Here is a 24,903-nt window from a genome sequence, read left to right on the forward strand (position 1 = left end):
ATTCGTCATTTAGCATTAGGTATATCTCCTAATGTTAATGCAAAATAATTCCCATTTTGGAGAATACCCCCTTGTAATTTAAAAAAATATTTAATTACCTGTAGCACCAAAGAAACCCAAAGGCAAAAGACCATAAATCCATCAAAAACACACCAGCGATCTTTCACATAGGAACTATCCCCCTAAAAATAAATTTTACATGGCATTATTAGGCAAAGCAAATATTTTAAAGAACAATCTGTGGAGGAAAATGTCAAATATTATTTCAATAAAGGCTATCTACAATTTTTGTATCATAATAGAACAGACTTTCACAAGGAATAAGTTTAGCATTTTAAGTAGCATTACTTATAAGAAAAATAATTTATAAAAGACAAGCAACTTTGCAGGTAAAATATTTAATTCATGCAAAGGGAAAATATCACTATTTTTTTTTCTCAGCCACACAAATTCTAATACTTAAAGAACCAGAAGCCATTCTTCCAAATATGCTATGTAGGTCCTAAGCCAGCTCCCTGCCTACAAGAACCAAGAGCACATAGTGGTCAACAGGAAGGTCTTTAAAACTGCTAGGTTTAGCACCGTTAGTAGGAAAATTAACAAGGCATTCACTTCAAGCTGATTAAAAAGTGAAGAAGAAAAAAAGTTCATCATCACTGGTCATTAGAGAAATGCAAATCAAAACCACAATGAGATACCATCTCATGCCAGTTTAATGGCGATCATTAAAAAGTCAGGAAACAACAGATGCTGGAGAGGATGTGGAGAACTAGGAACACTTTTACACTGTTGGTGGGAGTGTAAATTAGTTCAACCATTGTGAAAGACAGTGTGGCGATTCATCAAGGATCTAGAACCAGAAATACCATTTGACCTAGCAATCCCATTACTGGATATATACCCAAAGGATAATAAATCATTCTACTATAAGGACACATGCACACTATGTTTATTGCAGCACTATTCACAATAGCAAAGACTTGGAATCAATCCAAATGCCCATCAATGATAGACTGGATAAAGAAAATGTGACCCAATATACTATGGAATACTATGCAGCCATAAAAAAGCTTGAGTTCATGTTTCTTGAAGGGACACGGATGAAGCTGGAAACCGTCATTCTCAGCAAACTAACACAGGAACAGAAAACCAAACACTGCATGTTCTCACTCATAAGTGTGAGTTGAACAATGAGAACATATGGACACAGGGAGGGGAACATCACACACTGGGGCCTGTCAGGGGCTGGGGGGCTAGCGGAGGGATAGCATTAGGAGAAACACCTAATGTAGACGACAGGTTGATGGTGCAGCAAACCACCATGGCACGTGTATACCTGTGTAATAAAACTGCACGTTCCGCAAATTTTTTATAATAATAAAAAAAGACCTAACTATCCTAAATATATACGCACTTTACACAGGAACACCCGAATTTATAAAGCAAGTTCTTAGAGATGTTCAAAGAGACTTACAGTTCTGCAAAATAATAATGGGAGATTTCAACACCTTGACAGTATTGGATCATTAAGGCAAAAACCCCCAAAGGTCAAATGGACCTGACAGACATCTACAGAACTTTCCACTGTAGATATGTGGATGTATATATACACATATATATACATTTGTTCTCATTGTCACATAGCACATATTCTAAAATCAACACTTAATCAGACATAAAACACCTCTCAGAAAATGCAAAATAACTGAAATCAAAACAACCATTCTCTTGGACCGCAGTGCAATAAAAATAGAATTCAAGACTAATAAAAAAAAGTGAAGAAGAAACTTGTCTTAATTTGCAAGGAAAACACATATTGACTTTAATTTTAATTGGGATTGTATATGTAAAAGAAAGATAAAGATGTACCACTTTCATTTTTTAATAGGTTATCTATTCTGACATTAGAATGCTTTAATAACATGAGAATTTTAAAAATGCCTTTGGAATAACAAAACAGAAAACTTCATGAGGTTAAAAATTAGAAACTTTAAATAGAAAAGCCTTTGCTTTTTTAGGACTATCCCATTAAATCATCAATTCTGTAGTCATCCATGTAAGTCAATTCTGAATTCAGTCACATATATCATTACCTCCTCTGATTAAACCTGCTAGGGAAATGAAAATAGAAATAAAATGTCAAGATTTCAAATCAAATGATAAAACATGTTGCAGGATATTGACACAAGCCTCTACCTTTAGTAACAAATAGGTATCCAAGTATCTCCTGGAGAGGTTTCTGGAAATAGTTTATGGTGTATGCAAAACTAACACTATGATAAAACACTTAATGGAAGTTATCTGACCCAAAAATGAAGTATAAACTCAACTTAATGAACACTGGGTAAGTGCCTGTTTTACATGTGAAGATATATAATGCCTAGCTAACACACACACACACACACACACACACACACACACACACACACCGTCACCACCACCAGCAACAACCAAAAGAACAACAATCTTGTAGAAAAACATACGTGAACACACCCAGCTAATATATAAGGCAAAATAACTTAAAGCTATAAACATGGTGGGAAAGATGGTAAGATTAATTCTGTGGGGAGTTTAGAGAAACCGATGTTAATTCCCAAATGAACGGACAAATAATGTTTTCAGGGGCAAGATAATCAACCAAACTTGGTGGCTCCTGGGTTTGGGAAGACTCACAAAAGAGATATGAAAGCAAACTCTGAAGCTTGGCTCTGGGTGACAAGAAGGACAATGGCCCTATTAAATTATGTGATGATCATCATATGAAGATTTATACCCAAGGAAGAGAAAAACTGCATCTTAGGATGCTACCGATGCTACTGATGTTTATGTGCTACACATAAACACATCGCAAAGGTTAAATATATAACAAATAATTTAAGGATTTTTTATAGTCATCTTCAACTTTTTTTATAGTTGCATTTTTTAATAGTTGTGTTAAAGATCTCACAGAGGATCTTTAACTATAAGCATCATACTTGCCTCATATATTGCACAGTTGAAAATGTAAATTAATTATAATCTAAATACAGATAATATAGCCAATATAAAATTGACTTTTTCTGAGCCTAAATTTGATTAACACCCAAGAAGATAATAGAATAGGAATTATTTAAAGTTGTGCCCTTCATTCCTTCCTTCCTCCCTCCCTCCCTCCCTTCCTTCCTTCTTTCCCTCAGCTCATAAGCATCCCTTTAATCTAGGCAGTGTTCAAGAACTAGGGATACAAGGGTGAACAAAACAAACGCTTCTGTCTTTATGCAATTTACATTCTGAATGAAATAAAATATAAAATATTCATTATGTTATATGTCGACAAGTGTCATGAAGAAAAATAAAAGTGTACATTTTCAAATGGACTTTTATTAAATGAACAAATGTTTTTTACTTGTGTGTTAGGGAAAAAGAAAAAGAAAATTATCACTTCATCTTTATTTTAACAACTAGGCATAGTTGTCACTTGTTTTTAAAAATGCAAAGAATTGGCCAGGCGCGGTGGCTCACGCCTGTAATCCTAGCACTTTGGGAGGCCGAGGTGGGCGGATCACGAGGTCAGGAGATCGAGACCATCCTGGCTAACACGGTGAAACCCCGTCTCTACTAAAAATACAAAAATTAGCCAGGCGAGGTGGCAGGCGCCTGTAGTCCCAGCTACTCGGGAGGCTGAGGCAGGAGAATGGCGTGAACCCGGGGGGCGGAGCCTGCAGTGAGCCGAGATCGCGCCACTGCACTCCAGCCTAGGCGACAGCGAGACTTGGTCTCAAAAAGAAAAAAAAAAGCAAAGAATTCCGAAAACGAAAACTGAAATTTTATGGGACTCAGCAGAGAACTATGTTAAAATTGGAGCAATGAGTGAGTACATATTAGGCAGGAAAAGAGTAATTATAGATCGTTGAGTACACGGGCACCCAAATAGGATGAATTTATATTGCACTTTTTCAAATATTGCACTTTTTCAAAAAAGTATTACTATTTTATTTCATTTTTGTCATTAACAATGTTATATGTACTAGCACTACAATTACCCTCTTTTTAATTGCTCGTAATTTGCTTTAAAAATGAATTAAACTCAGTGGAACACAGAATGAGAGCTCACCATTATACTGAGGTACATTTACAATGTTAACAAATGAGGCTAAACAGTGATATTTCCCTTTGTGTTGTGGGGAAGGAGGCGGGCAAGTGAGTGGCCAGGAGCCAAAGGTGGAGGAGAGACATGCTTTTCACAATGTATTCTGATGTGTTTTTGGACCAATGCTTACATGTTAAATTTTTAAAAATAGCTTTTCAATTTTTTTTTAAGTTGGACATTTTAGCTTTAACAAAATCACTTCTCCAGTTGGCAAAAATAAATTTAAATTTAAAAATTGGGGCCTCACCAGTTCAGAATGAAAAGCTATCAATAACAGATGTGACTGAATTTTTGTTTCTGATTTGTTTGCTAAGGAAATTAATGTTGTAAAACTGGCCCACACTACATTTAAAACTATATAAAATAATGAATTATTTTAATCATTTTAGAAGCACCAGTGGTGATCAGAAATTAGAAGCATACAAACATCTTAATTTCAAACGACCTCGGTTATAAAAACTGGCTTAGCAAAAATTCTGCTATGTAATATAGAAAACTTTCTTTTCCATAGGAAGTAACTTAATTGTTTTGTTTGGAATGTCTTCTGCCTCGGACTTTTCAGAAACATATAGTTGCATTCACGCATCACCAACAAGCTCAGCACATGCTAGATGGTATGCAGTGGTCAATCAGAATTGACCTCTTTTTATTTTCCCAGTAAAGTATGGAAATACTCCTCTGGGCATAAGTTTCATGTATTATTTTCTGGCTCATGTTTCCAAGAGTCATTCAATATTCATAAACGTCTCTTATAAGCAGAGTTATGACCCAAGATACAAAGACCAGCAATCCTCAGCATTTTTCCATTTGTAAAAAATCTTTGGCTTTTAAATGTTCATTGTTTTTCATGCTGTCCATCTTCCTGAAAAATTCTGCCAAGTCTGTGCCAACCTTTCCTTCCAGAGTGATCTGACTACAGCCTCCTCTGATCACCTTAACTCAGGCGTCACGGAACAACTGACAACTCAGCTCGTGTATATAAATAATGTGCATCTGTGTTACTCGCAGAATATGCCTTTGTAATCCATATTGGTTATTTCATGAATTTATATTCGGTCTCTCCAACTTATTGGATCTGATGGTGAAGTTTGAGTTTCCTACTTAAATCTTCTCTGAACGTATTCTCTGGAGTTATATTAGAAAAAAAAAGAAGTCTATCTCTCATGGTAAATGTTTGAGTGTGTTCTGAAGATGAGTAACACCCTGAGACTTTAAGTTGGATAATTTAAGCTTGTGTTTGCAGCACCCAGTACAGTGGGTGACATATAGCAGATATTAAATGAATGATGAGATAGGCACATGAACCATGTCTTAGATACAGTGTATACAGCAAGATGTCAGTTAATATACAATGTATACAGCAAGATGTCAATTAATATTTCTTAATGAATGCATCCATCCATCCATCTATTCACTGAAATTATTTGTATGCTTCTAAAAAGAAATTATTCCTTTCTGGCTCCTTTGTAACCATGAAAGATCACAGATGAGATTATGAGATGAGTTATGGATACTTCCTGGATTAGCATAGCTTGCATAAGCAGAACGAAGCATGCATGCAAATACAGTTACAGTTTACATATTTTATACATTAGCACGATTGTAAATACAATTGAATTGGTAGGAATTAAAATTACTATCATATTAATCATTATCCATAATTGCTAAGGCACAATAAGTTCATAATACTTTTAAATAAGTAGAACACAGACCTTGAAATCTGACACTTTGGAATACAATCTTGGATTATGTTTTGTATCTGGCACATTTATCAAATTATCGTCAGAAGCCCTAGCCATAGTAGTCAAAGTTGCTTTGATTCCATTTATAACCATGGCCAGATCCTTTAAAATTCTACTGTATTGAGGCTCAAGTTATAATATTTGCAACCCGCTTCTAAAATATGCAACCAGAAGCTAACACATATGAATGCCCAGTGGTACTCAAGATATTTTAACACCTTAAATATGAAAAAATGTTTTAATGTGTTTGTTCCATCAACAAGAAATGGAGGGCAGAGAGTGCTTGAGCTATGGGCAAAAATCAGTACTTTGGTGGCTGAGGAGATGAGTGCTTCAAGAGCTGTATATGTCAATTTTTATAATGGTAAACACTTGAAGACTGCCAATCAATGATAAGGTATAAGAAAGTAACAACATATTATGCAAGTATTTAACAAGCAGAAAAAGGAAACACATTTATGGGGATATATTTTGCAGTGACAAAATGATACGCACTGGTACAGTTTCATGAGAACAGGATTTATTGTCCCAAGTTTCCAGGGCCCATCTGTCACTATGTCTTAGCATCATTATATATTACTTCAACAGTGCTTAAACCATGCATGCTACTTTTACTTGTATCTATTGCCAGATGTGAAATAGACAACTGAGAATGGTCTGAAGAATTCACAGTCTGCAATACATGAAGTGCTCTGCAACAACACAGACATGTATCATCCAAACAGTTTCTTTTCACCTCTAGGGATTTGGTGAGTGAGAATGCATCTAGCAACAGGAATTAGGGAGGCAGAAGAAAGTTGCTGAGGAGTGGGAATTGATGGGCAAGCACCTTCAAGTTTTGGGAATATTATAAAAGATGGAAAACACTTAAAACAAATGCATTCCTCCAACAAAAATTGTTAAAGACATTTCTTGCCCCAAGGACTTTCTGCTTCAGTTTCTCTCCCCAGCTGTGCATCCAGCATGTAACCTCTGGAGTGAACTATTCAACACAAATCAGATTGTACCACTCTCAGATGAAAATCCTCCATGCATCTTTACTGACCACAGAACAAAGTCAGAACTCCTTGCAGAGCCTGCTGGGCCCTCCATGATGCAGCCAGGTCTGGCTTCACAAACTCCTCTCCAGCTGCCTCCTGTGCACAGCCCATCTGCCACTTCTGACTACTTTGAGCTCGGCATGTACCTCGCTGTTCCACACATTTGTGTCCCAACATATTCCTTTTCTTTCTCCGTGAGATCCCTTACTTCTATCTTACTTCTGTCACCCCTGCCACAGACCACACTTACTCATCCTTCAAGGCATTGTTTCACGTTCCTCTTTCTTCAAGACTTCTCTGATATCCCCAAGCAGACAGTTGTGGTCCTTTTCTTTTTTTATGCCTGCCTCCCCATAGCTTTTACAGACCACTATTAAAGCCCTTTCATAAAAAAAAGAAGGTCCCTGTCTATGGAGATTCTCACTGTACTAATATTTGCTATTTATATCTGCAAAAAATGTTTGCCCCAGAATCACTATGAGCCTAGAAGAACCACCATAATGAATTTGCATATGTGCCAATGGAGACATTAAAGTTGCCAATGGATTCTGCCAAATGTATAGTGTGTAATGCAGGTGTATCTCTGTTGTTCACCTTTTGGGCCAAATCTTGTACCAGCACTGTTTACCTACTTAATTATTTAATGCTAGTGCATTGATACCTTCCTCTTTCCTACCTTTCCCCTGAAGGTTAGCCTTTCAAAAGATCCAAAAATTGAGTTTACCAACCCAGGCCCGTTGTATCATATTTCAGCAATTCTAAAACACACCCTACCCTGCTCCAACACAGTTGCGCAATTCTGGATTCAGGATGCATTTTCTAATTGATGTATCAATTACAATCTTACATCTTACAGCCAAAGTATAATTAGAAGCCTTTATTATTTCTTAGAGACCCGTGAATCTGTGAAGTGATGCCATTTTTTTTTACTACTGATGATAATCAACAATTCAATAAAATATGGTGGATAGTACTTTAATGTATTTTTTAAATTTACTGAATAACAGAAAGTTCCTGCTATTGTTGGACACATATAAAACATCCACTATGGTTTGATTAGTGCAAATAATTGGGTAAGGGATGTTTTAAATGCTTTCTATTTTGCAGAAATATGCAGGTTGACTTGTATGGGTATTAGATGGTGAGGCAGTGATATTTGGAGAAATCGTTCAGAGCTCCCCTAATACATTATTAGTTTTCCCATATAAATTAATGAAATAGAAGTATCTATTTTCTGAAAATATGCTATCCAGCATGTTTTCAGAAATATATTGGATGTTGAAAATGAAGAGTGCCTGTATGTGCTAAGTGTGTTCCACAAAGTGAACCAGGCTTTCTCTGAGGACAGGGGCTCTCCTTGGCTTTGTCTGTTTCCCTTCTCCAAGGGCAGAGATGGGCTCATCGTAAGTGTTCAATAAATGGTTGCTGGATGATTAAAGGAAAACTTGGAAACTGTACTTGGGTTTAAGAATATAACTCCTTCTTTTATTACATTTATATCTTAAATATCTTAAACATTTTCATATCTTACATATTTTATATTTATATTTATACAGATTTTAATATATCTGGCAAATTACTAGGTCAATAAAATTAGTAGGAAATGCTAGGAAGCCACAGCTTTGACATGTTTGTTTTGAAAAAATAAAGTTTCTGGGTTTAGTTTGTTGTGCATAATTTTATAAACTAGGTATCATTGGATAACACTACTTTAACGATTAGGTATGACTCTTAGGTATACCATAACATTGCCAAAATTGGCTAGGTATAATTTTAAAGAATTGTGCGTGACAGCTGGGCAAAAATACATTGGTTTGCTTCTATAAATATTTTCTTATGGACTAACATAGTTTTATGCATGGAAAAGACTCTTTAAAAAATAACAGGGTAGCATTTCCCAAATTACTGGCATATGTGTACATCAACTCACACACACTTTTCCACCCAGAACACGTGGCTAACAGGTACTGCTCACTCAGTAACTAAATTTGACTATTCCTTAGAAATATTTTAGTTGGAAATCAGTGAATATTAAATATTTCATATTTGCACAACTCTGTTCCAAACAATGTGAAAACTTACTATGAAAAGTGTAACCTGAAGATTAAAATAGAACATGTATATTCATAACGTTCCTATTTATGTATGAAAAAATACAAGCTAAAATGTTAGTGAGAAAATGCAGCACATATTCGCAAATTACTCTGGGTGAAGAGACTAAAGAATTGAGAGATAACTGCAGTGCTATTGGCAAATGTATTAAGGTAGGAAAAGTATGAAAAATGATGAGGTTTTCAGCGGACAGGTGCTTAACAAAAGTTTTAAAAATTAGGGTAGAGTTGAAGAAAGCACAGTAACTCAAACTTGAGTAATATAAGAGAGAGGTCCCCTGAAAGGTATCACAGAGCTTCGATGTGACAGTGTGTTTTTATTATGATGTAACTTAAATACCTACAATATGTACAAATTTCTCATGTAAGTGTAAAAGCAAAACAAATTTACAAATACAAAAATGCAAAGCTAATAAAATGTAAATTAGGAACACACATTTAATGTGACAAAGGACATTTGCTAAAATAAAGTCTTATTAAAAGTTTAAGTTTTGAATATAAGAACGTAATATCAAGCCCAACATATTCTTTGAGCTGTATCTGTTATGACATGCATGTTTGAAGAAGTCTGTAGTACAAAAACAATAAAACTGTGGCTTAGATTTAATATCATGAAAATGACAGTACTTACTGATATAATTATTACCCTCTAACAATAATAGAGGCCATGATGGTAAAAATTCAGTGATTTGATACATTTAAAGCTTGGTTCAGGATAAACAGATTTCATATTTAACTATATTTAACTAAAACATTAGCTAGCACTTAAACATAGAATACCAGTTTTACTGAGCTATGAAGTTGAGCTGACTACTTCAAGATAATGTTAACAGTGCAATATTACTAAAATTGCATTACAGTTTTATTTGATCCAATTATTTCTGAATGAAAACCAGAAAACCTTATTTGATTTTCATTTTAAATTTCACTTCTTACAGATTGAAAATAAAAAAATATTTTTGGTTGTAGTAAATAGCTCATCACCCAAATGTTGATGGAAATGTGAAAATACTGGAAATGGCTAATTTACAGCATTTTGAAAACAATTTGGTCCTAAGTCATTTCTTTCTCTTTTAATTATTGCTTCAACTTCTAACATTTACATTATTAAAACTTGTGTTCTCTCACTGCTCTGTTCACTTGGAATGAGTATATAATTTATATATTAAGTATGCCTCTCTTCTTTTTATTGTTAGACTGTGACAATTAGCAGAGTGCCTACTATCATTTTAGTGATGTGAAATCCAAGTCTTTATTTAACGACTTAAAAAACCAAAAGTTTTCTTCTAGGAAAATGTCACTCATTTGTTTCATTCAAATGGAACCCTTAAGAAGTCAACACATGGCAATTTCGATCATCAAATGCTTCACCCAGAATATTCAGATCTTTCAATGCATGGGCAAAGGTTGCCATGGCCCTGATAACCACTACACACAAGTGACAGGGCCATTCATGGCCCTCTAGTGAAACACAGAATGTGAGCTAGGGCTGGGCAACGTCCAGGGGAGTACCGTGAATAACAGAGACGTTAGCATTCTCCCAAGACCAACTTTCTCCCAAGATGGCCTCCTGAGACAGGTTCCAGTTTTCTGAACCTATGCTTACCTAAACCTAGTGCTTATAAAAACTAGCCTAGCCACACTGTGGAAGATACAGACAATTTTGGAATCATCCTGAAATTTGTTCATTGAAGCTATGGAGGATGCCCACCTCTTCCATAAGCCAGTAGATTTCCATAACCCCAAAATCACTAATAAATAGGTGTGGAACGCTGAGCAGGTATCTCAGAAGGTGAACCCTAAAATAAATGGCAAAATTTGTAGAAATGTAAACTGGCAGGCTGCAAGTTGCAGGTTAATGTAAAACAAAGGAACAAAACACAAACGACTACCAATGTCCCCAAGGGACTGCAGAAAGATCAGAGGCAATGGAATATTAGAAACTCCAAAGGACACCCAACAAAAACCCTTTCCAGACTACAGCCCCATGTTTAGAATGGAAATTGAGTAGGGCAGGGATACTGGGGCCAGTGGGTAAGAAATATTCGATAATTGGGCCAGCAGTCCAGAGGAAGCAGAGCTCAGAACGTGGCGGTCGGTACACAGAAAAGCTCCATGTTTACCCATCAGGATAACAACAGCAGAGGGACCCCTCGTACTGACAATATGTGGAGGCGACTCTACCCAATGTGCAGGAAAATCTCCCATTTCATGTGAACAAGAAGGACAACCAAACAAAGGGATCATGATGAAGCCCTTGTAAAAACATTACAGAATAAGATGAATGAAAGAATACATAGGACGGGCGCGGTGGCTCACGCCTGGAATCCCAGCACCTTGGGAGGCCAAGGCAGGCGGATCACCTGAGGTCAGGAGTTTGAGACTGGCCTGGCCAACGTGGTGAAACCCCATCTCTACTAAAAATACAAAAATTAGCCGGGTGTGGTGGCGCATGCCTGTAATCTCAGCTACTCAGGAGGCTGAGGCAGGAGAATTGCTTGAACCCAGAAGGTGGAGGTTGCAGTGAGCCAAGATTGCATCACTGCACTCCGGCCTGGGTGACAGAGTGAGGCTCTGTCTCAAAAAATAATAAAAATAAAAATAAAATAATACATAAACATATAAACAGAAAATAAACATTCAAAGCAGATGAAGACTATAATAGAATATGACAACATAACCAAGAGAAATGTAAACAAATAGAAGCTCCAAAAGTATCACAAAACTAGAAATAAGAAAACACAGAAATGATGTCCAAATGCTAGGAGACTGAAAAGAAAAAAAACAAAAACTGTTCAGGAAATGATGAAAAAGGAATGAAAAAAGCATTTGAGAAAGAGGAGTGAAATACAGGGGACAGAGGACTGAGGGGACAGCATGGGGAGTGAAGCAAGGGAAAGAGAATGTAGAAAACATAAAAACAGAAGGAAACACATGGAAAGAAAACAAAGGAAAGGAAAGACCAAAACATAGATCATGGTGTAATTAGAATACAAAATGAATCCTGAAAACAATGAAATAAAATAAATATCACATGATAAAACTAGGAAAATATATTCAAAAGTATCAACGAAAAGATAACATACATTCTCATAGAGCTACTGACTTTAACAATAAAGGGAAAGTCTCTTTCCATATTCAGGAGAAAAGATCAAGCCACTTAGAGGGAAAAGAAAACATTCTCAGCAGTAACATTTTATGCTGCTGGTTAACATTATCCTTGTGGTTAACATTTTAACCACAAGACAAGGAAGCAGCAGATTTAAGAGTCTCAAGAAATGAAAACGTGAGACAAACACCTTCGAAAAGTTAGAAACAGACCAACAAAGTAAACCAAATAAAGCAAAGAAAGAAACTAATAAATATAAAACAAAAATTAATTAAGTTAATTAATTAAGCTGATTCTTTAAAAAAAAAAATCAACAAAATGAGCAAACCAATTGGCTAACCTAAAACAAAATGGAACAAAACAAACAAAAGTACTACTAGCCAACCTAACAACAACCAAACACTAACCGAAATAATAAAAAAATACAAAATTAGGAGAAAATCAAACAGAGGAAAGAAAAGCTATTTACACAAATCTATGTTACCAAATAATTAAACAAAATAAATAGGGGATAATTTCCTAAGAAAATATACTTCACCAAATAGACCCCAATAGACCAAGCAAGTCTGAAACAGACAATTTTGACTGAACACTGTGACTCATGCCTGTAATCCCAGCACTTTGGGAGGCCGAGCTGGGAGGATCATTTGAGTCCAGGAGTTGGAGACCAGCCTGGGCAACACAGCAAGACCCTGTCTCTGAAAAAAGTTTTAAAAATCAGCCACACAAGGTGGCACACACCTGTAGTCCCAGCTACACGGGAAGATGAGGTGGGCGATCTCTTGATCCCAAGAGTTGGAGGTTGCAGTGAGCTATGATCATACCACTGCACTCCAGCCTGGGCAACAGAGCAAGATCTTGTCTCTACTAAAAAATGAAGATATAGGCCTGCCACAGTGGCTCACACCTGTAACCCCAGCACTTTGGGAAGCCAAGGCAGGTGGATCACAAGGTCAGGAGATTGAGACCATCCTGGCCAACACAGTGAAACTGCATCTCTACTAAAAACACAAAAAGTTAGCTGGCGTGGTGGCACACGCTTGTAGTCCCAGCTACTCGGGAGGCTGAGGCAGGAGAATCCCTTGAACCTGGGGGGCAGAGGTTGCAGTGAGCCAAAATTGCACCACTGCACTCCAGCCTGGGTGACAAGAGTGAGACTCCATCTCAAAAAAACAAAAACAAAAACAAAACAAAAAACAAAAAAACATAAAATAAAACTAAAAATAAAACAGATGATTTCCATAGAAGAAATAGGAAATACTGCAAAGGAATGCCCACAAAAAAGCAACAGGACCAGATGATTTCACAGGGAATTGATACCAAACTTTTAAAGTGAAAACAATTCTGAGGGTGCTCAGACTATTTTATAGCATGCATACATGCCCGTCACCCACACACATGAAAAATCTAATATCAAAACTGACAAAGATTAGACCAAATTTAAAATAAGGAAAATAATAACATATATAACAAAACAGCACAAAACACCAGTTAGAATGGCCATCATTAAAAAATCAGGAAACAACAGGTGCTGGAGAGGATGTGGAGAAATAGGAACACTTTTACACTGTTGGTGGGACTGTAAACTAGTTCAACCATTGTGGAAGTCAGTGTGGCGATTCCTCAGGGATCTAGAACTAGAAATACCATTTGACCCAGCCATCCCATTACTGGGTATATACCCAAAGGAGTATAAATCATGCTGCTATAAAGACACATGCACACGTATGTTTATTGCGGCACTATTCACAATAGCAAAGACTTGGAACCAACCCAAATGTCCAACAACAATAGACTGGATTAAGAAAATGTGGCACATATACACCATGGAATACTATGCAGCCATAAAAAATGATGAGTTTGTGTCCTTTGTAGGGACATGGATGAAACTGGAAAACATCATTCTCAGTAAACTATCGCAAGGACAAAAAACCAAACACCGCATGTTCTCACTCATAGGTGGGAATTGAACAATGAGAACTCATGGACACAGGAAGGGGAACATCACATTCCGGGTACTGTTGTGGGGTGGGGGGTGGGGGGGCGGGGACAGCATTAGGAGATATACCTAATGCTAAATGACGAGCTAATGGGTGCAGGAAATCAACATGGCACATGGATACATATGTAACAAACCTGCACATTGTGCACATGTACCCTAAAACCTAAAGTATAATAAAAAAAATAAAATAAAATAAAATAAAAAGAAAATCTGAAAAAAAAAAAAAAGAATAAAAATGTATGTTGACCCAATAGGGATTTTTCTTTATAGGAATGGAAGGATAATTCAATATTTAAAAATCTCTTTAACAACAACAAAACAGGTCTACCCTGGAGTCATACTCTAATTTTTTCTATTTTTCTCCCTTTCTGATCCTTTATCCCACTTTCTTTTTCTTCCTCTTCCTTCTCCCTCTTCTTTGGCAAATAGAGGATTGAGTTATTATCACTGATCCATATAAAGTCCCTCTCTCATTTATTTTAACTCCCACCCCCCATTTCTATTCCCCGACTTCCCATGTGCAACCTTCCTAATATGTTTGATATGCATCTTTTTGTTTGTATGTATTTTTAGAAAATGTTTATTTTTTTGTGTGTGCAAAAAAAATTAAAAAAAAATCTCTTCTATTATAAGCACTAAGGAAAAAATAATAACTTGACAAATTAAAAAGCTAGTCGTGATACAACTCTCAAAATGTGAAATTAATGTTTATTCACTTAATCTGATAATGTATACATACTTCAAATCCCAATTTTTCAAACTAGTTAATGAAGAAACACTAGAGATGTTCTAGATAAACCAAAAATGAAACAAAACAAAAATGTTCACTACCTGTACTAGTATTTAAAATTTTACCGGCAGGGTTAGTCAACTCATTTATTTTACTTTAAGTAAGTAAAAGCAACTGGGGCATAAAAATTAGGAAGAAAAAGATAGATCTTTCTTTATTTGAATATGATATGATGATATGGAAGCATCAAAGGAATTAGCGGGAAAACTATTATGACTAACACAAGAATCTAGAACATTTAGTAAAGTAGCAGAATATAATATTAATGTATAGAAACCAACAGCCTTTATTTAAAAGAACAAGTTAGAATACGTAATAGAAGATAAGACCTCATACACATAAAAAATGATTAAATAAAATACCAAAGCATAAATAGAACCAAGAATGTGCAAAATCTATATGAGGAAACCTACAAAACACTCCTGTATGGCATAAAATGCAGAGAATGGAAAGTTTGTCCATGATTTGGATAAGAATTGTGTATGGTACAAATAACCACGAAAAAAGCCAATGACAATGGCAAACTGGGAAAAACAATTGCAACTTATACCACAAAGGGCTGATACTTCTAACACACACAGAGTGGCCAAAATTGAATGAAAAATAGTAACTTAAAAATGGCTCTTGATACATAAAATCCCGTTTAATCTCACTCTCAAAAGGGAAATGCAAATTAAAACTACAGTGGATGACTGTTTCCCACCCTTCAGACTGGCAAATATCCAGAAGTCTGACATATTTTGCGGTGACCATGTGGGAAAGAAGCACCTGTGCGCATTGCTGGTCAAAATACAAAGCAGTTCAGAGGACATGGAGTACACAGAAACTATTAAAGGGCACCATCTGGAAGCAATCAGTCAAATCTCAAATGTAGAATCTTCCACAAGAAAAAAGACGCATGTCTTCCAATGGATCAATGACATAGAAAAAATTTTTGCAGGATGTGAAAAGCTGAAACTTAATGGACTTACAGAGACTTAAAGGAGACTTAAGAAACATAAGTGGGAGGCTGACGTGGGCAGATCACCTGAGGTTGGGAGTTCGAGACCAACATGGAGAAGCCCCATCTCTACTGAAAATACAAAATTAGCCTGGCGTGGTGGCTCATGCCTGTAATCCCAGCTACTTGGGAGGCTGAGGCAGGAAAATCGCTTGAATGCAGGAGGCAGAGGTTGCCGTGAGCTGAGATCGTGCCATTGCACTCCAGCCTGGGCAACAAGAGTGAACCTCCATCCCAAAAACAAAAACAAAAACAAAAACAATCAAATATACTATGTAAACCTTGCCTGAGTCTTGGTTTGAAGAAACCAACTATAAAAAAAATTTGTGACAATTCAGGAAATATGAACATGGGTTGAGTATTAGCCTACATTAAGGAATTATTGCTAAGTCTTGTTACAAATATTTTACCATATATAAAATATTGTTATATTTGATAATGGTATGGAGGCTATAAAAAAAGAAAATTTTATCAGTCACCAATACAAAAGCAGTTATTTCTGAAATGACTTGGTTTCTCAGATTTGCTTTAAAATGAAACAGAATTGGCTAAATATTGGTAATTGTTGATGTTTAGTTACAGGGATTCACATTATAACTGTAGTATACTTTGGGGTAAATTTTTTAAAGTCCACAATAAAAGGTTAAACAAGAACCTACTAATGCATTGTCTGTGATCTCTGTCTTTCAAGGATGGCCCACAATGAATTATGTATAAAAGGGAAGCAATGAAATTGACCAATAATTATGCGTTATACATTGTCTCGGTAGATTCTCAAAATCCTTGTACAAAATAAAACACTTTCCCACCAAAATTAACTAACTTGAGATGCTGATACAACCAGTAAGTGAAAGAACTAGGATCTGAGTTGTCTGTCATTTGTCAGACCCTAAAATCTGCACTGCTATTACTGTTTCCCCAAATACTACAATTTAAATTCTCTAGGGACAGCATCATCTACATATGTTTAACCTATGTAAAGATTAGTGCTATGGAAGGAAAAGATATCCAGTGACAGAAATTTTCTTCCTTTTCTTTCCCTTTCTTTTCCCTTTTAAAACATTTTATATTTATTTTGTTTCCAATTGGTACTAATTTCACACGACACATTATTTTCCTTTTGGTCCCAGACATTTTTTCCATCTCATGTCCTTTTTTTTTTTTTTTAATCCTTTTGTATCTTAAAAGCACATCAAGTAAATGACATCGTGCTGCAATAATAATCATGCTCTAACTCTATCATGTGACTCTGATTCTGCACTCCCTAAGTCAACAAATAATAAGGTGCTTCTCTGGGCCAGCCCCTGTGCTGGGTTGTGGGCTCAGCCCTAAGTGGCATGAATAACCCTACTCCAGACTTCACACAGTCATTAGTCGAACCATCTTGTTCCTTCTCAGGTATTCCAGGAGTTTGTGCCTTATAAAATTTATTTAACTTTTAAAATAGTCTCATGCAACAATTTCTCCCAATCTCTGGAGTTATGCCTTTTTAAAAAGGACTTCAATATGTATAAGATAAAATGATGTTTTGTTTTACTGAAATGAACATGAAATTATGATTAAACGGATTAAGATTTCAATGCATTTAGGTTCTTAGTTTAAATGACATGGAAGTGCTCACCTTGACAATGCCCCGGATGTGCATTTTTGCGATCATCTCTGCCGTGTAGAGAAACATCAATAACGTATCCAAAGTGAAGGTCACATACTGAAGTGGAGGATAGTGCTCGAAGGTCATTGGCGTATTCATACAAACAGAAATGACGCTGATGATGGCACAGATGCGCAGCAAAGAGTGAACCCACTGCAATGATGGTCCAGAGTTACTACATGGCGCCATAACTGATATCTCAAGCTTGTATTATGAACCACACTAAGTGGAAAACATAATACTGAGGTTAAAATAGTTTACTAATATGGAGGTGAAGAAGAAGAAATCTAACATCTAAGTGCATATAATGTGCTAAAAATATTTTCACATGTTTTTATATCATTTAATTCTCAAGGCATCTATTTTCCACATACACACACTAAGACAGAAAGGTGGAGGTGTTTCTGCGGTCATGCATTACAAAGACCCAAAGCCTAGACGGAACCTGATCAGGCTCCCCCAAACATCTGATAACCTCCTGGGCATCAGACTACAATATAGGAAGATTCTGGTTCAATTAAAATATGTGTTTGTAATTTAGTCACATAGGAACTTGATGTGCCATTACTTTTTTTCATTTTTGTACTATAAGTACCTAGAATTAGGGTCATACTATATTTACCATAACTTCCCTAACATCTAGCACAAGGGCCTATCATAGTAGTTAAGAAATGCTTTTTAAATGAATTGATATACAACACATCCCATATTTAGAATTTCCTTTCTATTTGTATCTTATATATAATGTCTTTGTATAAAAATACAAAGAAACTTTTAAAAAATCTGGTCTCATCCTACATTTTTAAAAAATGCATAGATTTTTCTCTTTATTTTGGAGAACATATTTTATACAAATTTAGCCCAGACATCTTTCAAAATTCCACAGAATAACTTTCTGTGCAACACTAGAGGCATGTCTGCTGTCTGAAGATTTTCTTTAACCCCAAAATAAGAAGAATTAAAGATAAGTGTGTGTTAACATGAATATATACACAAGACATACAATCACTCATACTCAATATTTTATTATGAAAACTAATATCTAGGATTAAAAAAATAGTTAACTGCATCTCCATGCTAAACCCACCACAATTAATATTATCAGTTAATCAATTAGTACACAATTCTTAAACATAATCCAAATATGTTTCTATTGACTAGCTGGGACATATATGAAATTATGATAATTCTTTAATATAATACTCTGAAAAAAATTTCAGTTTTGTGGTAGATGGATTCTGCAGCTATATATACTAGCAAACACTCAAGAAGAAAGATAGAAAAGACTGTCAGAACTTTCAGGACACTCAGACACTTGCAGCTGAGGAGTGGGTTATAATATTTATCTGACAGTTATAATATTTACATGAAGATATTATGCTGCTAATTCCATACCACATAAGCCACTGATGATTCAGTTTACTTTAAAGGTTGGTATATTTTTCATGCAATTTGGAAGCACTTCAATAAACATCGGTGTGTGAATTTAGCCCCATCTGGACTTTCAACATAAAGAATCTAATTATACAAAAGAGCTTCCAAATATACGTTCTTCAACAACAAACCTGTTTTTAAAGACAGAATTTTAATGAAGAATTATTAATTTTAGTAAGTGCCTCCAAGGCCACATCTTTTATACTACCTTCTTCATAAGTTCATAGAAAGCTCTGTAATAAGATGGACACTAAGAAAAAGTTAGGGGTGCTTCATTCTCTATTCCATTCAATTCTCCAAGCATGAATGAAGGCCTACTATGTGTCAGAATGCTGGGCATGGAGAACAAAATATGGAAGCGACACACTTCTGACTCCTGCTTTGCAGTCCAAGAAGTAAAACACCTATGAATGTATTTTTTATATATATGTATATATATAATATATATAATGTGTGTATATACACATAGCATGTTATATGTATGTATATATTATGTGTAAATACACATACATGTAAACACATGTAGTCTGGAGGGCAGATTAGAGAAAGACAGACTGGGAAGGACAACAAAGAGTCCATGCAGATCCTGCACGTATCATGGTTAGGGGAAAGACAAGCACTGCAAGAGGCAAAAACATGTTATATTATATAACTTTATAAAACATGTTCTAGATAAGACATAATATACATATATTATGTATATTGTCTCACGAATATAACATATACGTATTACATATACATGTTATATGCATGTATATGTACATGTATGTATACATTATACATATATGTATATGCATATGCAACATGTATATATGTTGTATACACACGACATTTATATGTGTGGGTAATATGCATATATGTTAACACATATGTGTGTATGTAATGTGTATATATGTGACATACATATAACCTGTTATATGTTTATATATGTGTATATAACATGTATATATACCTAAGACAATAGATCCATAAGTATATGTATATTATATAAATATACACGTTACCTACAATATATATAATGCAAATATATACATAATATATGATATATATAAAAATACAGTTATTTATAGATATTTTATATTTGTATACAAATATAAAACAGGCTAAGTGGAAAGAGAAGAGAGGTACATTCTGTCTGTGGCGGAAATAAGCCTTTCCGAGGAGGATGCCAGAGGTGACATCTCAGCCAGTCCTAATGGATGAGGAGGATTTGACTCATCAGAGGAACTGGGAAAGGGTCACTGGGGCCAGGAAGCAGTATGAGCAAGGGAAAGCAGTGTGAACAATCCAGAGAGCCTAGAGGAGTGGGAGGCTGCTGATGGGGCTCAAGTGGACGGTGTGCTGACACAGGAAAGGAGCAGTTGCTGGACAGGTTAGATCCTGAATGAAAAGAAGCAGGAATGTCACACTAACATATTCTACTTTGCAATGAAGGTAATAGGGATGCTTCCATGATTATAAAGCAGAAGGGTGATGTGAATAAAAATAGAAACATAGAAGGAAATGTGAGCAGGCGGGAGAAGTAATCTGGAAGGCAGATTAGGGGAAGACAGACTGGGACGGACAGCGAAGAGTCCAAGCAGATCCTGTGTGTATCATGGTTGGGGGAAAGACAAGCACTGCAAGAGGTAACAGGTCATTTCCTTTTGTTACGTCAGCATCAACCATGAGATGAGTAAGAAGTTGATCCTACTTGGTTTTGCAGAGCTGAGATTCCAGCACTCATGGATATGCATGCCTGTCAGGCTTAGTTCTGGTTACTATGCTTTCTGGCATACAGTCATGCCTGGCCTAGCAGTTCTTCTCAAATCCTCATCAACTTAATTAGGCGGTGAAGGTGACAAAGTTCTTCAGAGATACCATCCATTATCTCATTGACCTTTTACTCAAAATTTGCAAATCAGAAGGCGACCTTTAATTCCAAACATGTGCATATTATCTCATGGATTCAGGAATGTTGATAACAAGTAAAGGAGGTTCATTAAGAACAGGCTGCTCATCTTGGACCCCAGCTTTGGATCAGCCTGAGAAGTGGTATCATCGCTACACTGTGTGACTCTGAGGACAGGGTGCACAGCATGGGGAGGGGAGGGGATCAGACCACCCAGTGCATCTTCCTATGAGAGTAACTCATAGCGGCATCTCACTATTTCATTGGATTGTTCTCTACTTCCAGACTCTGAACCTCATCCATATTCTACTGCAGCTCAGACATTTTGAAGCCAAAGGTACATGATATTTGAATTTGTCAATCACATTTCTCTCACATCCACATGTGCTTCTCCATACTCGAAGAAGAAACTTACTGGTTTGTTAATCCAGAGGATGTCAGCATTATCCGACAGAGATTCATCAGGACCAAAGTCAGTGACTGGCTGGGCTTCCACCCTGGAACTCTGCTTCCTTTTGAGCATGCTGAGGTTAGCTTTGGTGAGCAAGCACAAAACCACAGTCTGGGAAAAGGAAAAGTTGTATTTGTCATCTAAACCATCTTGCCCTCATCAAAAAATTGAGTTCCCCACATATATCTACTTATTTGTAAGGCATACACGTGTTCTACTCCATAGTGTATAATAAACATATGAAAATAGAAACTTTAAAAGGATGAGATAAATTAATACCAATAGAAGCTTGATTTTTTTCTCCCAATGCAATGGATTATTTTATGTACTTCAAAAGCAGTTTAGAGGCTAGTGATTTAGAATAGCTAGAGTGAAATGGTTTGCTTCTTAGGGCAGACATATTCTTGGGAAAATCTTTTTAGATGTATGCTCTTATACCTAAAGCTGTCTCCACATAGAGGTGCTTTGTGCTAGAACACTGCTGACTAATACAGATGAAATGCACAGATCTTCCCCATGGTTTCCCCAGTGTTAATTTAATATGACATTCACAGACGTCTCTTACTTCCAACAGTAGTCCCAAGTTGATCTCCCAACTTGGGAGGGGAGGGAGGCCAGAAAGAATGGGGGAAGAACCTCCTCTAAATGGAGATTTTTTTTATGAATGCAGTGATTATCTAAATTCTTCCAGCTACTCTGAAGTAAATTTTTCATCAAATTACATTGAGGTGGGAGATGAGATGCCTGCTAACTGCTTAAATTTCCACAGTTCTGAAACATCTACATCCTGTGATAGACGTTACCTCCCTATGGCCATTGCTACTGCCTTCCACAACTCAGCAGTCACTTGAAGGGGGGCGATTATATGTCAGCCCTCAGGACACAAATAGCAAGTAAGCGCAATACAATGTAAGAAGAATTGTTATAAAGGCAGGTGGTACCTGATGATCCCTGAGTCGACTGTGAGACTTCCCATTTGATTAGCACCTGGATTGAGTCTTAAAGGAAGGCGAGGAACTAATGACTATGGACATATACTATGTTTGGGACACTTAGCAATGATATTTTATTTGATCTTTACAACAGCCCTAACAACAACAAAAAAATCTTATCTTCTTACACATGCATGAGAAAAGCTAGTCTCAAGGCAGGTAATAACTTGACCAAGGCCATCCAAGCAAACTTGAAATTTAAAGTAAGTTCTGTTTGACTACAGTGTGTAAGGGGTTTAGAGTTGACCATGCTGAAGCTGTGGACTATTAGGCTAATTTCTCAGGGCAGGGAACAGAAAAAAAGAGAGCTTCAGGCAGTGTACAGCTGTGCTGAGCCAGGAAAACATAGCACTGCAGTTTTAACATCAGGCGGGTTCACCGGCTCTGCTATCTGGTGCTCCATGGGTCTAGAGAAAGAAACCTAACCAAGGACAATGGGTGCCACTTAGTCCTCACTGGAGTACATGAACATGTTTGCAGTGTGTGTGTGCGTGCGCGTGCACATGCAGTTTTTACTGGAAAAGAGAATAAAACACAGAAACTCAGAACAAAGCAGCTCCAAATCTGATTGCCTGTATTGAGCACCTATCCCCATCACTACATGCTCCTTTATCTACCTGGGCAGGTATCTCTGCCTAACTCTCCTGATATGGTTTGGCTGTGTCCCCCCACCCCCTAAAATTTCATCTTGAATTATAATCCCCACAATCCCCACGTGTGGAGAGAGGGGTTGAATTATGGCGGCAGTTTCCCCCATGCTGTTCTCATGATAGTGAGTGAGTTCTCACAAGATCTGGTGGTTTTATCACTGTTTGACAGTTCCTACTTCACACACTCTTTCTCTCTCCTGCTGCCTTGTGAAGAAGGTGTCTTCGACCATGATTGTAAGTTTCCTGAGGCCTCCCCAGCCATGCAGAATGGAGTCAATAAAACCTCTTTCCTTTATAAATTAGTCAGTGTCAGGTATTTCTTTATAGAAGTGTGAAAACGGACTGATTCACCTCCTATTCCCAGAAGAAGACAAGCTAACTGGCTTTAAGGCATGCTAGGTATTTCCAGGCTGTTACTGCCCTGAATATTGAGTTTGAATATGGGCTTTGCAGTAGGCTGCACTAATTAATTTATGTTATATAATTGGAGTTTGGGACTCTTTGATATCCCATGTTAATATATGCAGAGTGTTTAAAGTGTTTTTTTTTCTCTGATTTACTGGTAGTGGGGAAGGAAATCTGGTGGCCTCAATTTGAGATGCCTCTTCAATGACAGTCTCCTATCCATCCAAATACTGAGTGTAGACAGAATCTTTTAGAAATCCTTCAAGATGACACAGTACAAAGGAGCAAGTAAAAGAGTGGTTTCACTTCAAAGATTATATAATGAATTTTATAGATCTGTCCACAATTCCTCTTTCACTGAGCAGTGGAGACAATGGGCATATGAATTCCATGCACTTTTATTATCACTATGCCACCTAAAGCAAAAATGATTTTTGATTATGGATTTGTTTATCTGGAAAAATACATGTCCAGAATTTATTGTTTTCAAAAAAATTCCCACTTTGGTTATATCTGACTAACCAAAATGGTGCAATTATAACTGAATGACATTAGCTGTCACTCACCTTTACCTTCACTTTATCTGCTCCCAGGTGCCACTAAATCAAACAGTGCCCAAGAAATGATCTAAGCTCCAAAGATACCTGGCTGATCCACACATACATAAAAACTCAACAAGTAGCTCCTGGATCTCTAGAAATTTCACAGATTTAATACTATTAAATATTATATAAAGCATTCAAGTAGTAAAATAAATTTAAGTTACAAACACATGAGGAATTCAAAATTAATTTGAGGTGGTTGATTGTAATAATTTTCCTTTGCAAACAGAAATATTGTTTTATTCCTTCATTCGTGTTGAATCAATAAAACTGCATACAGCAGACCTATTATTCCTCTGATAAAAACCAGTAGGGATATTTAAGTATCCTAGGTAAGCTTATTATTTTGATAGGAAATTGCTCCTATGTATCTCAGCCTTATCATTATTATGTTTTTATAAGCCAGTATCTGTTTTTTCTGTTTACCGAAGTGTCCTTCATAAGACAGTACATAAAGTTTGAAAAACATGGCATTCAAAAGGTTTCCGACATTTGTTAAAAGTAGTTGGTATTTAAATAGTTCAATATCAGGAGAGAGGCTGCACAGTCACAATGTGTCTGTTAATAAATCTTTTACTCAGAAACAGCTTATAGCAACTCAGGAAACGTTCATTCATCCCGTGTTCATTGCTGTTTTAAATGGTTAAGATCCAGTTTTTGTATTCTGCGATAGCAATTTCATTTCTATTGGTATATACTTTCCCTACTTCATTCCAGCCCCCACTTCATGGTATTAAAATGAAAATATTCCATTTTCTTTAACTGCAACATTATGGGTCATTTCTTTCCCTTGCAGCTCTCTTGGGTTCAGTATTAAAGTCTTTTGAATCTTCTCCTGTCTTCCAAATTATGGTTCACAGCATGTCCTTCTTGCCTGTCCTCTCTACTTAACCCCTTAAGTGAT

The 24,903-nt window shown here is 36.4% G+C and overlaps 1 protein-coding gene across 5 annotated transcripts in view; it reads right to left on the minus strand.

The window, feature by feature from the left end:
* The window catches only part of NALCN (sodium leak channel, non-selective), a 358,797-nt gene that overhangs the window by 324,789 nt on the left and 9,105 nt on the right, over nucleotides 1-24,903 (minus strand). For 4 of the 5 annotated variants that reach the window (XM_032151251.1, XM_032151250.1, XM_032151248.1 and 1 more), the window contains exons 2-4: nucleotides 21,315-21,461; nucleotides 17,545-17,727; nucleotides 99-182 (exon numbers count right to left, since the gene is read on the minus strand). In XM_032151251.1, the coding sequence (XP_032007142.1) occupies nucleotides 99-182; nucleotides 17,545-17,727; nucleotides 21,315-21,422 (375 nt within the window). In that variant the 5' untranslated portion in view covers nucleotides 21,423-21,461. The remainder of the gene's footprint in view (nucleotides 1-98; nucleotides 183-17,544; nucleotides 17,728-21,314; nucleotides 21,462-24,903) is intronic. The other variant, XM_058438040.1, reaches the window with a different exon arrangement.

This window comes from Hylobates moloch, unplaced genomic scaffold (genome assembly GCF_009828535.3).
Source record: "Hylobates moloch isolate HMO894 unplaced genomic scaffold, HMol_V3 SCAFFOLD_4, whole genome shotgun sequence".
Classification (NCBI taxonomy): Eukaryota; Metazoa; Chordata; class Mammalia; order Primates; family Hylobatidae; genus Hylobates; species Hylobates moloch.